We start from the raw sequence: 13,676 nt of genomic DNA on the forward strand, positions 1-13,676 counted from the left end.
TTGCTACAGGCTCCGCGCAGCATTGGGGCGAAGGCACGCTTGCGTCATCCTCTTTCTTTCGTCTTCGCAGTGCCAGTCTGTGGTGGTGGGCACCCTGGCCGCCCTGTACGCCGTGGTGACGTCGGTGGCGCTCTCCAACGAAGTGACTATGCGCGCCGCTTTGCTGGTGTTGGCCAGCAGCGTGGCCACGGCCTCTGCGGCCAGCCTCGTGCTCGGTACGTGCCCACGCCGCGCATGCGCACTCGTCATGCCCCGAATATCTGCGCCAAGGCTTGACGGACCTGCCATGATCTGTGCAGTCACAGCAGAAAAAAATTGGAGGCTTATCAAGGTTAAGCCCAGTGGATGCGAAGCGTGTCCTTAGCGTTTAGAGGCATCTTGACCGCATACACGCCCGGCGCAAAGACGCTGGCGCGGTTGCGGGCACAGAGACTGACGCGACGGCGGGCGCGCGCCGCCTCATCCCTGGCGTGACGTCACATATCACGCGATGCAGCCATGGTGGCGCCGCCGCCGCGTCGCGCGCGACGGCGCGAACCGAAGCGTGGAGGCCTCCGCCGGGCGACGTCCGACGGCGCGATTTGAGGCCCCATCTGCAGCCGGTGTGACGTCATCACGTGACGTCAGATCATGTGATCTCACTTCAAGGTCAATGGTGGCCACCGCCGGGAGGCGACCTACAGCGCGATATGAGGCCCCATCTGCAGCCGGTGTGACGTCATCACGTGACGTCATGCCACGTGACCTACTTGAAGGTCACTTGAAGGTCAATGGTGGCCACCGCCGGGCGTCGCGCGAAGGCCCGAAACCTACGTTAATATGCTTCGCATAATACTTTTTTTCAGCCTAAATCTACTTGGTGTCGGCCTCCATTTCGACGTTCGTTCACGGTCAGGAGTCCCATTGTGGTAGCTCATGATGGGTGGACCGGTCATGGCCCATCGTCCCGTTTGCAATAATGCGATAGCATCAAAAGCCTAATCGGGGGAAAATAGCTGTGGTTTAGGTACTGTTTAACCCCACTTAGAGAGCGAAAGCTCTTGAGTGCGTTCCGGACAACTACCACCACCGGAGGTCGTCGTAGCGACTGCGTCTTCTTTCCCATTTATGTCGCCGCCGTCTGTGGCAAGAGCAGCCTCGGTAGGCGCCTTTCGACGTCATGCTGCCACGTGACTGACACTGGGTTGTACCGTATATAACGTCATACTTTCACCCATTGTTCTTACATTTCGCTGAATTCTTCAAGGTCAAACTGAAGGTCATGTCACGTGTTTAGGACTTGTTGTTTAGCACATATCAGCCGATTACTTACGCTAAGTGATCTAATTAGTGTTACTTAATTAGGCTAAACTTCCTCTTTCCAATGATGTATTACATGTGGACATTCTTATGTTTCCTACTAATTATGCTCATTACTATATACTATGACTTCATCATGGTTAACCACTCTAACTAGTAAAAGCCTATATACTATCTTAGTCTAGCGATCGAGCGGAACTATGCCGCGGCGAATCGCGGAGCTTGACGCAAAGACCACCTGTTTCTAGACGCAGATCCCGTTTCTAGGGACGCCGTTGCTGACCACCGGCAACACGCAGCGAAACTTCGGTTCGGACCAGCGTATAGTAGAGCTTTCGCTCTAAAATTAACTCTTCGGTCGTCAAATTCGTCCATTGGCTTTAGGGAAGCGACGTCAACAACCTGCAAGTGACGTCACTTCCGGTAACCGCATTGATAGTTTCTAATGCTATCGCATTATCATTACATAAGTAATTAGCTGTTGCTCTGAATTTTATTTTTGCGGCTGCTCTTTCTGGTCTGTACGCCCAACATTTATCAGTGTAATGAAATGACCATACGGTGGTGTACATAGGTTCAAGGTTGGTCCTGTGAATACTTACGCACATTTCTGCTGTGTCTCATAACCCACTGCCTCTGCTCTCTGTCCCGAATCCGAGCCATACCGGCTATGCGCAGGCAGGCTTGAGTAAACAGAGTAGCCATTGGTGAAATTTCAGAGGTGCGGTGTGCGCATGCCCAAGGTGTTTGCTCAGCTGCCCCCTCTCACATGCACTGGACATCTGTAGGTCAGTCGTGAATATGATGCCACCGGCATGTCATTTATTTCTGTCCGCGCTTGTACGACCTTTTCACCTCAAGGACATCCTGGACCTCACAGCCGCGTAACTACCCAGGCGCACCGCCACACGAGCAAGAGATGTGGCCACGGCAGGCGGAAGCTCGGTCACGTGCTCGTGTCGCGTAGTCGCTGACGTGTTCGTGTACACATGAGGCCATACTGCATGATTTACTGCTCCATCGGTGTGTCGCAGGCGGCGTGATGATCTCAGTGGTGCTGGCGGCCCGACCGCTCCGCATCAACCCTGACAACGTGGCCATCCCCATTGCGGCCGCGCTCGGGGATCTCACCACGCTCGGCCTGCTGGCGATCATCAGCGCCGCGCTGTTCGACCTCGCAGGTGAGGACTACTGCTGACGGTGTTGCTGCTTTACACACCTTTTAAAATAACATATATGCAGAGGTAACGGGAAAAAGAAAGCTGAGAACCGCTTGCTAAGAACCGCTTGCTAAGAACCGCTTGCTAAGAACCGCTTGCTAAGAACCGCTTGCTAAGAACCGCTTGCTAAGAACCGCTTGCTAAGAACCGCTTGCTGAGAACCGCTTGCTGAGAGCCGCTTGCTGAGAGCCGCTTGCTGAGAGCCGCTTGCTGAGAGCCGCTTGCTGAGAGCCGCTTGCTGAGAGCCACTTGCTAGGAGCCGCTTGCTAGGAGCCGCTTGCTAGGAGCCGCTTGCTAGGAGCCGCTTGCTAGGAGCCGCTTGCTAGGAGCCGCTTGCTAGGAGCCGCTTGCTAAGAGCCGCTTGCTAAGAGCCGCTTGCTAAGAGCCGCTTGCTAAGAGCCGCTTGCTAAGAGCCGCTTGCTAAGAACCGCTTGCTAAGAGCCGCTTGCTAAGAACCGCTTGCTAAGAACCGCTTGCTAAGAACCGCTTGCTAAGAACCGCTTGCTAAGAACCGCTTGCTAAGAACCGCTTGCTAAGAACCGCTTGCTAAGAACCGCTTGCTAAGAACCGCTTGCTAAGAACCGCTTGCTAAGAACCGCTTGCTAAGAACCGCTTGCTAAGAACCGCTTGCTAAGAACCGCTTGCTAAGAACCGCTTGCTAAGAGCCGCTTGCTAAGAGCCGCTTGCTAAGAGCCGCTTGCTAAGAACCGCTTGCTAAGAACCGCTTGCTAAGAACCGCTTGCTAAGAACCGCTTGCTAAGAACCGCTTGCTAAGAACCGCTTGCTAAGAACCGCTTGCTAAGAACCGCTTGCTAAGAACCGCTTGCTAAGAACCGCTTGCTAAGAACCGCTTGCTAAGAACCGCTTGCTAAGAACCGCTTGCTAAGAACCGCTTGCTAAGAACCGCTTGCTAAGAACCGCTTGCTAAGAACCGCTTGCTAAGAACCGCTTGCTAAGAACCGCTTGCTAAGAACCGCTTGCTAAGAACCGCTTGCTAAGAACCGCTTGCTAAGAACCGCTTGCTAAGAACCGCTTGCTAAGAACCGCTTGCTAAGAACCGCTTGCTAAGAATCGCGTCGTTGCCAAGAGTAACGAGGTTTCCCTTATCACTTCATCACTATATAAAATGATTTTTTTATCATCCAGATGAGAAACACAATATGTTATCTCGCATCTCTATCTTCAAGATATCTTCGCAGTCGACTAGCACTGGCGGGGGTAACTGCCCTGGCGAGGGTAATCGCCTCGTTCTAGCTACAGCACTGTCTGTATAAATGACCTGGCAGTCGGCTCTGTTATCGCTAGAAGTCCTGCAGATGACTGAAAGGTCATTGCAACTTTCTGCAGGACCAGATACAGTAAGGTGGATGACCTGACAGGTTTTACGGGGCGCCGCGTAATTTTCCAGTGGTCAAGGGGGTGTAGCAGGTCCGTTAGTAGATGGAACCAGTGGACCTCGCGGAAGCTGGACGTGATGTTGTATGTCCGCTTGGCAGGGCAGTGAGCACGGACTTCGTGCAGAACCTTTCGCTGGGGGACATCGACTAAGCAATTTTTGAGGCCACTACAGTATGAGGTTTCTGCGGGTGGTGGATGATTGAGGATCTTAGTAACCTCCGATTTGTTTTTCTTTCCTTGGTAAGTGACTGAAGGGATGCATTTCACCGCGTTTTTCAAGGCTTAAATACACAAATTGCAGTAAGTACTGGAAAGTATTATTGCAGAAGGCTGAGGTAATAGCCAACAGTATGAGAAAGGAAGAGCACTTCATGGTAGACAGTGAGATATTGGAAGAAGTACAGGAGTACGTAGTCGACGACCGAAAATTCGGACGCCGGGTTTTTCGGCCATGCTTGATTATTCGATTATTCGAACTTTTTCGCGGCACCGCGACATGACCCATAGAGCCATTGTATAAGAGCGCCTGAAATTTCGGTCGCACCGCAACTAACCACTCGATTTTTCGGACCTCGTTCGCACTTGCCGCCAATAGCCAATACGCCATATAATGTGTACAGTAGAACCTCATTAATTCAAACTGTACGTGAGATCGAAAACTTGAACAAACAAAACGAAATTGAAGCTAAAAGGGAGCCTCTTAACTTGCGATGCTGAAATTCTGCGTGAGTCGGCGCATTGCGCCCGCGTGGTTTCGAATTCGTACTGTTCTTGAATGTCCTCCGCTACACGAACTTGAACCGTAGCCTGGGTTAACGGAACTCATCTGTGCCGAGTCTTTCGTCCCGAATACGGAAAGAGGTAGCAGCGAAGCGCGTGGGAGGCGTACGGCTTCACGGAGACGGCGAGCACGGGAGTAAACGGCGGTGCATTTCAGAGCAAGGTCAGCGTACCCGCGGCAAAACGCACAGCAGCCCGACTCTTCTATTGTAAAGCCATAAACAACTGGCGTTTAGATGACAGGCAAGACGCCTCACTATACGCAAGCCACCGTAGAGTGCATATCGCCTGATAAGATGCCGATTTTGGCTCTAGTCGCTAGGCCTAATGGCGAAGGCCAACGCCGACGGAGCGCTTGCGTCGACCGTTTCTCGGTTCTTATTTTTTCACAATCTTCGCGTTCGCGTTCCGGGCCCATCGTACTGCGGGCGAAACGCCGTTCCCGCAGCGGCGTGTTCGCTTTCCCGTTTAGACTCTGTCGCAACCTGTGCGTTCATCGGCGACATGCTTAGGGTAGCATAGCCAGGCCGAGCTCGTGAAAGCAGTGGCCGCCCGTCGTCTGTGCACATGTCGTGCGGCGAAATATGGTCATGAGAAGCTTTAGAATGTATGAATAGAACTGGTTGCTTCCTTTGGCATATTAATAATAAATTAGTGATTTTTTCGGTGAAATTTGATTTTCCGTACTGCCCGATTTTTCGGTCGTTTTCGCGGTCCCTAGAGACTCCGAAAAATCGGTCGTCGACGTATCTAGGTCTGGTAGTAGACGAAAGCCAACAGACATCGAAGCCAAGGAGCACAGGAGTCGCCGCGGTGGCTCAGTGGTAATGGTGCTCGGCTCATGACCCGAAAGACGCAGATTTGATCCCTGCCGCGGCGGTCGCATTTTGATGGAGGCGAAAAGTTAGACATTCGATAGGTTGGGGCAATCAAAAGGAAATAAAAATAAGCCCCTGCCACAGGCAGAGCAGAACGGTTGGGAAAAAATTAACATGCAGAAAACCAAATTAATGTTCAGGAGTCCTTCAAGGAAAGAGATGCTCACAATTGGTAGCGCAGTGCTGGAAGTTAGGGAATATGTCTACTTAGGGCAGGTAGTGACCGCTGATCCGGATCATGAGAGGGAAATAACTAGAAGAATAAGAATGGGGTGGAGCGCATATGGCAGGTTCTTGTTCTTTTGAGAGGTGGCGTCTAAGAGGAAGGACCGTCACGCTCCCAGTGTCCAGGTTTCCAGTCTGTAGCTTTCAGCATCGTTTTCTGCACTGGCTAAAATTTTGAAAAGAAAATTCTCAAGGATTCAGTCGCTGCAGAAAATTTTGATGTATTCTTGTGGTGAAGGTGCTCCTTGCGATAGGGGCTTATATTGAATTCTGCCTCGCTCGCCTAGAAAATCGAGTTTTATGCGATTGCGTGTTTTGGATGCACAGCACGAACTGTTGGGTGATTTGGCTGGCTTTTTGAATATTGAAAGCTGATTAGCTGTAGACTTCGGCATAGTGGCGCTACTACTCGGATCTACATCGTCCTGCAGTTAAATTTGCTATCACGAGCAATACATTTTACAAGTTTCAGCGCTTTTTTGTTATATTTTGTCTGTGGTGTCATCTGATGAATGTTATTTTTCTTCATTCTATGAACTCACACCTCAACAAGTGCGGAAGGCCGCTCTTGACACTTCCTTTCCATATATGTGCTTGCGCCGAATGTGGACATCTTTATCAGAGAAAAGAACGCTTATTATTACGTACTGAGTGGGGAAAAAGCGATACTTACTCGACGCAAGCAGTCGCAAGTAACTCAAGCACGGCCTCGCTGCTTATTCTAGAATGGGGCCTCTAGATGTCAGTGATTCCTTTTGAAATCTTTCATGTTTGCGAAGTATTTTAACGTTTGTAATAAGTTTTGCCAAAAAGAATTTTTTTTTGAAGGTGTAACGTGAGGCCTAGTTCTACCCTTCTACATGATTAGAGAAAAACGAAAATGGTATTCTTCGGCACGGTGGAAGGAAGTGGTGTCAGCTGATGGTGACAGAAAAGCGTGCGCAGTTTCTTATCCCCTTCTACCTGCTAGTATATATCGATCAAATGAAAAGTCGCTAATACATATTTATGAATTGTTAAATGTTGGAACTACTGCAAAAACAGTGGGTCTTTCTTGCTCAAGTCAAGACTGGTGGACTCTGAATTTGGTGATTCCGAGTGGAATCACTGGGCCTGCAAGGATTAACATCCGAGGCTGCATGTGGGACGTGTTACAGTTGCCTTAGTAGAAGACTCCGCAATAAATTGGACTGTCTGGTTTTTTAACCTTGCACTGACATAATACGCTACACTGGAGTGTTGGAGCGTTTGTTCACTTCGTTTCTATTGAAAGGCGGCAGCCGCTGCTGGGATTCGGTTCCGAGACCTTGGGCCCGGTAACCAAAGGCCATATTAAGGGCCCCATGCAGAGACAAACGCTACCTTTAATTAAGCAGTGCCAAAGAATTGAGGGATCAATCTGGCGCAGTTATTGAAGCACCGTCTCAAACAAATCCCTAAAATGACTTTTGTGAAACTCGTTAAGAAGCATAAGTGTGTAGTGCACCCCGTAGCCAGCACGAAAGTTCACAAAGCATCCCATACTCGCCACATCCGAGTGTGCTAACGTTCGGCCCGCACTGATTTCCCTCGCAGAATCTCTCTGGGTGTCTCTGGGCGTGGTGCTTGCTCTGTTCGTGATGCTCCCTGCCTGGACGTACGTGTCCTACAAAACCGAGAACACGCGCGGCGTGCTCTCCTACGGATGGCTGCCCATCATCAGCGCCATGCTCATCTCCAGGTGGGACCTCTTCGGGCGAATGCATGCTGGGGCTGATGTAGTACACCGAGAGCAAAACCGAGTGCCGTATCTGTCTCGCTCACTGCGCTCATGCTTCTGTCGCCATGAACGTTGTGCTAGCTGTGCAGTCGCGAGTAAAAAATATTAGCACAAATCACTGGCGATCAGAATGGTGGTATCTCACCACGCGGCGCTGCGGTTCGCAGACCTGCCTGTCGGGCCGCTTCCATGTTTGCAGCATAGGGGGGAACGGCAGGAAGTAAGGTTTATCGAGCGTGCCAGCGCCCGATCGTCGAAGTGCCGACCCTACGTGACTGTGCATGCGGCATTTATTTTGGCTCTGCTATCATGATCAAAGATGGCTTCTCTTTTATTACTTTTTTTATGTCCCTGATGGTTTGTCAAAAGGAACTCGCGGGAACAATAGGCTGTATTAAAAAGAGAGAGAGAGAGGGAGGGCGAGAGAGAGAAATAAATTTTGCTACGTCGTGACAATCCGCTGAACCCCGCTAATACTGTAGAATGGGAACGGCCCGGCACTCTCGTTATCAGCCTCTTCGTCACCTGCAGCGCCAGGCGTTGTCATTCTGGCGCTCCGGTGTTCCGTCATGTGTGCTAATCTTTTTTACTCGCGGCTGTGCCCACAAGGTTACGTTTTTGGGGACGTGCACCCTGCGCGTCCGCGGCGCCACCATCTCTGCTGTGGTATGGTGTGGCTTGGAAAAGGGAAACACCTCCGCAAAACTGTTCTGTAACTGGATCACGCTGCTGGCAGCATTTCAAATGAGCGAGTGGGTATATGGGCTTCGCTGTAGTTCTGACAATGTCCCATTTTGCACCGAAACCACTTACAACACATTGTCTCTTCGTATCACAGCAGTTCTGTTCTTGTAATTCTGTTCTTACACCACATCACGTATGTTGTGAGCGCAAAAACAGGAACCTATACTGTCTGCTTATTTTTCGGCTCTTTCGATCAGAGTAGTAAATGCTTTGTCGGGTGTAGTTTCTAAATTCATCGCTAGAGCCCACTGGCAATCGTTACGAAGTGCCGCCGCGGTGGCTCAGTGGTTATGCGCTCGGCTACCGACCTGAAAGACGCGGGTTCGATCCCGGCCGCGGTGGTCGAATTTCGATGGAGGCGAAATTCGAGAGGCCCGTGTACTGTGCGATGTCAGTGCACGTTAAAGAACCCCAGGTGGTTGAAATATCCGGAGCCTTTCACTACGGCGTGTGTCATAGCCTGAGCTGCTTTGTGGCGTTAAACACCCATGAACCATGAACCATAAACGATAAACCAATACCGATTGTTACGAAGTGTTCTTGGTTAAAATATGTCTTCTTTGATATTTGTCGTGGTCACTGTCAAAATTTGTAGCTTGATTTTTTGCAACCTTGAAAAATTATATTAAGTCTCTACAGTTATATTTTTGTAGAGTTGTACTACGTGACAATGTGCAAAAAAGCTTCAAAACTTTTAATGCTGCTAGTGCTCACCTTTGGGACCCAAACTTGGAGGGTAATGAAGTAAGTACACTGCAGCGACGGCGGGAAAAAATAAGAGCAATGTTGGGAGGCCCAAAGAGCACAGCGGGGACAAAGGAAAAGAAAACGGGAGTTCGGGGCGTTCTTTCTAATATCCAAGAGTAAACGTAAATGGGTGTAGGGTGCATATTTCGCATAACGGAGAAGAGTAGATCATTAGACAGTCAGTGTGGATAACGGTGAAGCCAAAAATTGGTAAGTGTTTAAACCGAGTTGACGTGCGATAGCAAGTGTTCAGTTTTCAGTTGGAGGGGACAGTTCAGCTCCGCCTTAAGCGCATGACGTGATAGCTTTATTGGGTGAATGCTCGTAAATGCAGAATCGGTCATTCTCTACTTAACATTAATGGATTGCGGCGAGCCCTGATACCACTACCAGCGCAGCGGTTGACCTCTGCGCCACTGCACTGGCAGGTTGCTGTTTCTATTACAGCCACCGGTAGGGATTGTGCGACCCATGCTGCTCTTCCCGAGAAACCTCTCGCTACCAATCATTCGGAGGCGCGACTCTCCTCCGAGTTTACCCGAGTAACTCGGGTAAGCTCGGGTTAGTTCGGAGCCAAGACAAGATGACAAGATTCTTGCTCGGGGTTGGCACGTCTGGAGTGTAGGGCCGTCGCAGTAAAACGTATTAGGGGACGGCTAGAAACGAGATGGAGTGAGGAGGTCAGGGAATTTATTTGATAGTATGGCAGCGGGTACAGTGTGACGAGGTAGTTGCAGCTCATTGCGAGAGGCTTTTGGCATTCGGTTACGTAATGTTCATGGTAAGGATGGCGTTGAGCATGACTAAGCCTGCAGAGTCCTGATGTGCAGATGGGTGCTTGTAGGCACAGGAACACCCGTGCCTACAAGCCGCAGTCAGAACAGGAATACAAACAAGAATTCTCACATTCTCTTTCCCATCTCACTGCTTGCTGCAGCCTCGCCGGCAACATCCTGGACTTCGCCGTCAGAAGGTACCACAGCATGGCAGCCTTCCAGCCCCTCATGAATGGTGAGAACTGCCGGAGTCCGTATAAATAGCCTATACGTCACAAAGGATGGTTGTATGCGCCCGACGTCCAACAATTTATTTTTCGTAGAGTAGTTATTCTGACGAAATATTTAAGACAATCAATGATATCCATGCGGCAGAGTATGCTTTAGCATTAGTTTCCCCCTGGGCGGAGCAGCCGCTGCCGCAGACGGGTTCAGAACGAGCGAGCAGGTGGCGTGATCCAGTCAGTCACCGTGAAAAGGGTGGGGTGCGCCACATAAAGGGCAGTTTGCAGGGTGGCGTGTCCGGCAAAATGTGTGCCTAATTAAGTGCAAGATGGGAGAAAGTATTAATCTGGAGTTGGCGCACGAAGACCGCTTCCTCTCGACGGAGACTTTTTGCGAGATGGTATGTTCTGCGACATAAGAAAGTTCAACATGGAGAAAATCGAGCATGCTCTAAGGAATGGAGGTAGCCTAAAATCAGTGAGGAGAAAACTGGGCATAGGTAAAAACCAGATGTATGCGCTAAAAGACAAACAGAGCAATGTCATCAGCAATATGGATAAGATAGTTGAATTAGCCGAAGAGTTCTACACAAATCTATACAGTAGCGAATGTAATCATCAAGTTACTGAGGGAGGCAGTCGAGCACAGCAATGGGACATCCCGCCAGTAACGAAGGAGGAAGTAAAGAAAGCCTTAGGAGCAATGCAAAGAGGGAAAGCAGCTGGTGGGGATCAGGCAACAGCAGATTTGCTGAAGGACGGAGGAGAGATTGTGCTACAAAAACTAGCCACCCTGTATACGCAATGCCTTGTGACCTCGAGAGTACCAGAAGCTTGGAAGAACGCTAAAATTATCTTAATTCATAAGAAAGGAGACGTCAAGGACTTGAAGAATTACAGACCGATCAGCTTATTGTCCGTTGCCTACAAGGTATTTACTAAGGTAATCGCTAATAGAGTCAGGACAACCTCGGACTTTAGTCAACCAAATGATCAGGCAGGCTTTCGTAAAGGATACTCGACAATAGACCACATTCACACTATCAATCAGGTGATAGAGAAATGCGCAGAATATAACCAACCCCTATATATAGCCTTCATTGATTACGAGAAAGCATTCGACTCAGTGGAAACCTCAGCTGTCATGCAGGCATTGCGGAATCAGGGTGTGGAGGAGTGCTATGTGAAAATATTAGAAGATATTTATAATGATTTCACAGCTACTATAGTTCTCCATAAAGTCAGCAATAAAATTCCAATACGGAAAGGTGTCAGGCAGGGAGACACGATCTCGCCAATGCTCTTCACTGCCTGCTTACAGGAGGTATTCCGGGGACTGGAATGGGAAGAGTTGGGGATAAGAGTTAATGGAGAATACCTGAGTAATTTGCGATGCGCTGATGACATTGCCTTGCTAAGCCAATCAGGACAAGAACTGCAAAGCATGATCAGTCAGCTAGACAGGCAGAGTAGAACGGTGGGGCTAAGAATTAACATGCAGAAAACCAAAGTAATGTTCAATAGCCTTGCAAGGGAACAGCAGTTCGCAATTGGTAACGAGGTGCTGGAAGTAGTAAGAGAATATGTCTACTTAGGGCAGGTAGTGACCGCAGATGCGGATCATGAGAGGGAAATAACTAGAAGAATAAGAATGGGGTGGAGCGCGTATGGCAGGTTCTCTCAGGTCATGAATGGTAGCTTACCAATATCCCTGAAGAGAAAAGTATATAACAGCTGTATCCTACCGGTACTCACCTATGGGGCAGAAACGTGGAGGCTAACAAAGAGGGTTCAGCTTAAGTTAAGAACAACGCAGCGAGCTATGGAAAGGAAAATGATAGGTGTAATGTTAAGAGATCGGAAGAGGGCGGAGTGGGTGAGGGAACAAACGCGGGTTAATGACATCCTAGTTGAAATCAAGAGGAAGAAGTGGGCTTGGGCAGGGCATGTAATGCGAAGGCAAGATAACCGCTGGTCCTTAAGGGTAACGGAGTGGATTCCAAGAGAAAGCAAACGTAGCAGGGGACGGCAGAAAGTTAGGTGGGCGGATGAGATTAAGAAGTTTGCGGGGATACAGTGGCGGCAACTAGCAAATGACAGGGTTAATTGGAGAGACATGGGAGAGGCCTTTGCCCTGCAGTGGGTGCAGTCAGGCTGATGATGATGATGATGATGATGTTCTGCGGGGCGACCGGTAATATTGGAATATGCGCGAATACGGTATTTAGATGGCATGTCCGCCTCCTCTTGGTTAGAATGACCTTCGGAGGATAATTCCTCGGGCTGTCTCATGAACGGGTTCATTGCCAGGGAGAGACATATGCCCGGGCGGCCAGACGAGACGAGTTTTGGGGGGTGTGACGTGTGTGGTGCCGGATAGGGAAAGAGGAAATACGTTGCTGTGTGTGATTGCGACAGGCTGTTACCGAGTCAGTGGTGATAATGATGAGGTCCTTGTTCATATGGCAAGGGATCTGGCACATTCTTCCGCCTCTGTGCTTTTTCTAGTGCGTACTGGGGCTGCTGTAACCGTATCACGCTTCCAGTGAGCCACCGCTACCGACACTATCACTGCCATAGGGTGTATGGCAGTTTCTATGTGGGGGTTTCTCACTTTTTGCCATAAATGCGGTGCAAGGAAACAATTGGCCTCTTCCAACACTTACCTTGATGACGGCGGTCTGCTGGAGACACGGCCGCTTCTGCGCTTGTGTATTTTCAGAAGCTTCTGCTCTTCCAGATGTGCAGGTGGTAGTCAGGTGGCAGACGTCATTCACCGCTGGATTGGCCATTAGACCTAGGATCCGAGATTGCAAACATGTTCTCATTAATAAAAAAGTAGCACGTTGCGTGCCCTCAGGAGTCGAGACACTACCTGCATGCAGTATATGTTGTACCATCAGCACCAATCTTCACCCAGGACCCCTGACTTTCACCTGTCCAGTTGGTATAATTTATAACGGAGGGATGGAAGCCTTGGATCCCTCCAGGTGAGGAGTACACCCCCATCTGGAGTAGCATGCCAGGCCCATGACCAGGCAGACCTCTCCATTATTCATTAAAGTCTCCTCTCTCTCTCTCTCTCTCCAAGCCTTTCACGGAATGAATGAATGAATGCCACAGGGCCGGCTTCCCTGGAGGCGGTAGTGTTGGCTGCCGGCGTATCTCACGCCCTCCTCCGTGGCGCGCAGGTGTCGGGGGAAACCTGGCCGCGGTGCAGGCGAGCCGCCTGTCCACGCTGATGCACCAGGAGCGGCACAGCTCGCAGGCCGAGCACTCGTCCCTGCAGGCTTCCACGCCCATCAGCGGATCCGCGCTCAGCCTGGTCGCAGACAACGGTGGGTGACCATCCTTCGAGGAGGACGTGCAAGGTCACTTCGTTTACTGGCCGAGAGAGAAAGAGATAACATTATTTGCTCGACAACGCTCCATGGGTCGCCTAAAGCGCCAGGGCATGAGGCATCAGCAGCATTATCAAGAATTTACGGCAGTAACGTAGCAGTTTGGGCTAGTTGGCGAGTGGTCATGGCCGGAAGAACGTTACGGCGCTACAGACGCCACTGAGACCGTGCATGTGCTGTTCTTTTCATGGTGTCTTTGTCTTTTAGCACAGTAGCGTTCTTCTA

The 13,676-nt window shown here is 50.1% G+C and overlaps 1 protein-coding gene across 5 annotated transcripts in view; it reads left to right on the top strand.

The window, feature by feature from the left end:
• LOC149325230 (solute carrier family 41 member 1-like) overlaps positions 1-13,676 on the top strand; it is a 147,376-nt gene that overhangs the window by 128,626 nt on the left and 5,074 nt on the right. For all 5 annotated transcript variants that reach the window (XM_089562846.1, XM_089562844.1, XM_089562847.1 and 2 more), the window contains 5 exons: positions 71-215; positions 2,334-2,480; positions 7,376-7,520; positions 9,988-10,061; positions 13,242-13,388. In XM_089562846.1, the coding sequence (XP_089418972.1) occupies positions 71-215; positions 2,334-2,480; positions 7,376-7,520; positions 9,988-10,061; positions 13,242-13,388 (658 nt within the window). The remainder of the gene's footprint in view (positions 1-70; positions 216-2,333; positions 2,481-7,375; positions 7,521-9,987; positions 10,062-13,241; positions 13,389-13,676) is intronic.

This window comes from Amblyomma mixtum, chromosome 10 (assembly GCF_055824585.1).
Source record: "Amblyomma mixtum isolate Tamu chromosome 10, ASM5582458v1, whole genome shotgun sequence".
In the NCBI taxonomy this organism is placed as follows: domain Eukaryota; kingdom Metazoa; phylum Arthropoda; class Arachnida; order Ixodida; family Ixodidae; genus Amblyomma; species Amblyomma mixtum.